Below are 2,500 nucleotides of genomic sequence, written 5' to 3'. Positions count from 1 at the left end.
TGCCTTTTGTGATAGCAGAATGTACAGTGTGTCACTGTCAAGTATGGTATTTATTTGTTTTTATTAATGTCAGAACAAATAAATACCATACTTGACAGTGACACACTGTACATTCTACTATCACAAAAGGCAAAAAGAAAAAGAAATGTCAGAACTAATGACATGTATCCCTAGAATGTGCCTCTAGCAGATCTGGTTAGATGTTTAGCTTTCGTCACTTACTCCATTTAGTACTTTCAAGTAATTATGCATCCCATTCTAGCACACACAAGGCATTTGCAGTTAATTAATGATCAAGGCAGTATATATATATACTGTATACTGTACTATATATATATATACTTTACTGTGGTAGTGTGCACATCCCCACCGGTGAGGTGCTAGCCTGGAAAATCCAGACCCTGGTAATCTAGAAAGATTAAGGGTCTAGCCAAAAAACAATGTAATGGCCCAACTCAACGGGCGGCACCAAACATACATACAATTGGATAACACTAGACCAATGTTTACTCTAAATGATTCCGGACTTTGACGCAATTGGATAACACTACGACCAATGTTTACTGACCTCCAAATTTGCAGCGCTGTCGTCATTATAATGTCGATAATGATATTACAATATTAACTGATAACAATATTGAACTATTTAGCGTTGACGAGGCCCACCTACTGTAAGCACAATGACTGTCCCAAATACCTAATACTTATACACACACACAACGCACACACACACACACACACACACAAAATGTAGACAAAGAAAAATGACGCACTGACATACACAGACACACACACCAATACACACACACACACCAATACACACACGGGTCGTTCCAACAAAACTCCAAAGAGCTACGCTTGTGTCAGTATATCTACAGTCATGCACTGAGCTGTCCTAAATGAGGTCATGACCTTTTCGCCCCGTCACGATGATGCCCACCGCAGAGCCGGTGGAAAGCACACAACCTCCCCCTCCTCTTCTCTGTTAATCCCACTCACACTAAATCATGTACTGTAGTACTGAGGGCAACACCCAGGGCCTGCGTCAGTCTGCCCCCCCCCCACACACACACACACTCTCCCACAAACAGTCTCACATCCAGGTCCAGGATGTACTGTATACTGCATCAGTGATTGGGCTGAGCTCATTGTGTGTGTGAGTGTGACTGTGAGTGAGAGAGAGAGAGAGAGAGAGAGAGAGAGAGAGATAGAGAGATCAAAGACTTGTAGACTCAAAAAGACAGACAGAGCAATTTAGGGGTGAAATCCAGGAGAGGTCTGTGTCCTGTGTTTGTTGTGGAGATGTTGACGCGTCAGTGTGGTGCTTGTGTGTGGTTGGCACTAAGATGTGGGATTAAAATTACCATCAGCACACTATGTTCTCCCATGGCATGTGTAAACCAAGACACATACATGTCTGACACTGACCTCTTGTCTACAAGCCAAATGTGTGTGCGCACATACACACACACACACACACACACACACACTCAAACAAACAAACACACCTGGAGCCAGACAGTCAGGGTGTGTTAATCCTACCAGGAACTCCTCTAAAGCTCCTTAATTAAGGAGGGATTGTTCCTTTTAACCTGGCACTGCCACACCATCAGCACTGTCCCACTGCCACACACATGTAAACACACACACACACACACACACACACACACACACACACACACACACACACACATACATACACACACACATACACATACACACATAAATAAACAAGCACCATCAAATCAGTGTTTGTGTGAGGCATCTAGTCTGTTTATTATTGTATGTGTTTATATTGTACTGCTTGTGTGTGTGTGTACTGTATATATGGTATGCAGTGTGTGTTATCACAGTATACTCAAACTGACCCAGTTGTTGTTATGACTCCTCCCTGAAGTCTCTGTCATAGCTGCTGTGCTAACTGTGTGCATATGTGCATTACTTTGCTGCTTATTGCTGTGTGTGTGTGTGTGTGTGTGTGTGTGTGTGTGTGTGTGTGTGTGTGTGTGTGTGTGTGTGTGTGTGTGTGTGTGTGTGTGTGTGTGTGTTTTTCTGGATTCTTCCGCAGCAGGTGGAGAATCTGCTGGTGGTGCTGTCGGCCCTGCTGCACCTGGGGGATGTGCGCTTCACCTCCCTGGGCGACACCAACGCGGCCCTCCCCTCTGACCTGCAGCTGCTGGACAGAGGTCAGCCAGCAGGGGGCGACCACGAGCCACTCCACACACAGACAGTGCACACAACACACGCAGCACACAGCCTGCAGCTCCACTGCAGAGAGAGCGAGAGAGGGATAGAGAGAGGTGGGAGAGAGAGACAGAGAGGAGAGAGAGACAGAGAGGAGAGAGAGAGAGGGAGGGGCGGGAGAAGGAGAGAGAAAAACAGAGAGGAGGCAGAGAGGGGAGGAGAGTATGAATTGTGTCATACGCCATCCCCGGTTTGTTTACATTTCTTTGGCTGAAGCCCCGAAATGGATCACGTACTACGCAATGGAAACTCACAC

At 45.8% G+C, this 2,500-nt stretch overlaps 1 protein-coding gene across 1 annotated transcript in view; it reads left to right on the top strand.

Annotated features, from left to right (window-relative positions):
- Nucleotides 1-2,500, top strand: part of LOC143130797 (unconventional myosin-XVI-like) — a gene marked incomplete at both ends in the record, with an annotated part of 43,843 nt that overhangs the window by 20,118 nt on the left and 21,225 nt on the right. The window contains one exon of the mRNA XM_076290012.1: nt 2,069-2,186. Coding sequence (XP_076146127.1) covers nt 2,069-2,186 — 118 coding nt within the window. The remainder of the gene's footprint in view (nt 1-2,068; nt 2,187-2,500) is intronic.

Source organism: Alosa pseudoharengus, unplaced genomic scaffold (assembly GCF_046254945.1).
Source record: "Alosa pseudoharengus isolate Yale_2024_CS ecotype anadromous, Long Island Sound unplaced genomic scaffold, YU_APseudo_1.1 YU_APseudo_1.1_scf_174, whole genome shotgun sequence".
In the NCBI taxonomy this organism is placed as follows: Eukaryota; Metazoa; Chordata; class Actinopteri; order Clupeiformes; family Clupeidae; genus Alosa; species Alosa pseudoharengus.
Note: the sequence above shows the minus strand (reverse complement) of the source record. Positions and strands in the feature narration are given on the sequence as shown.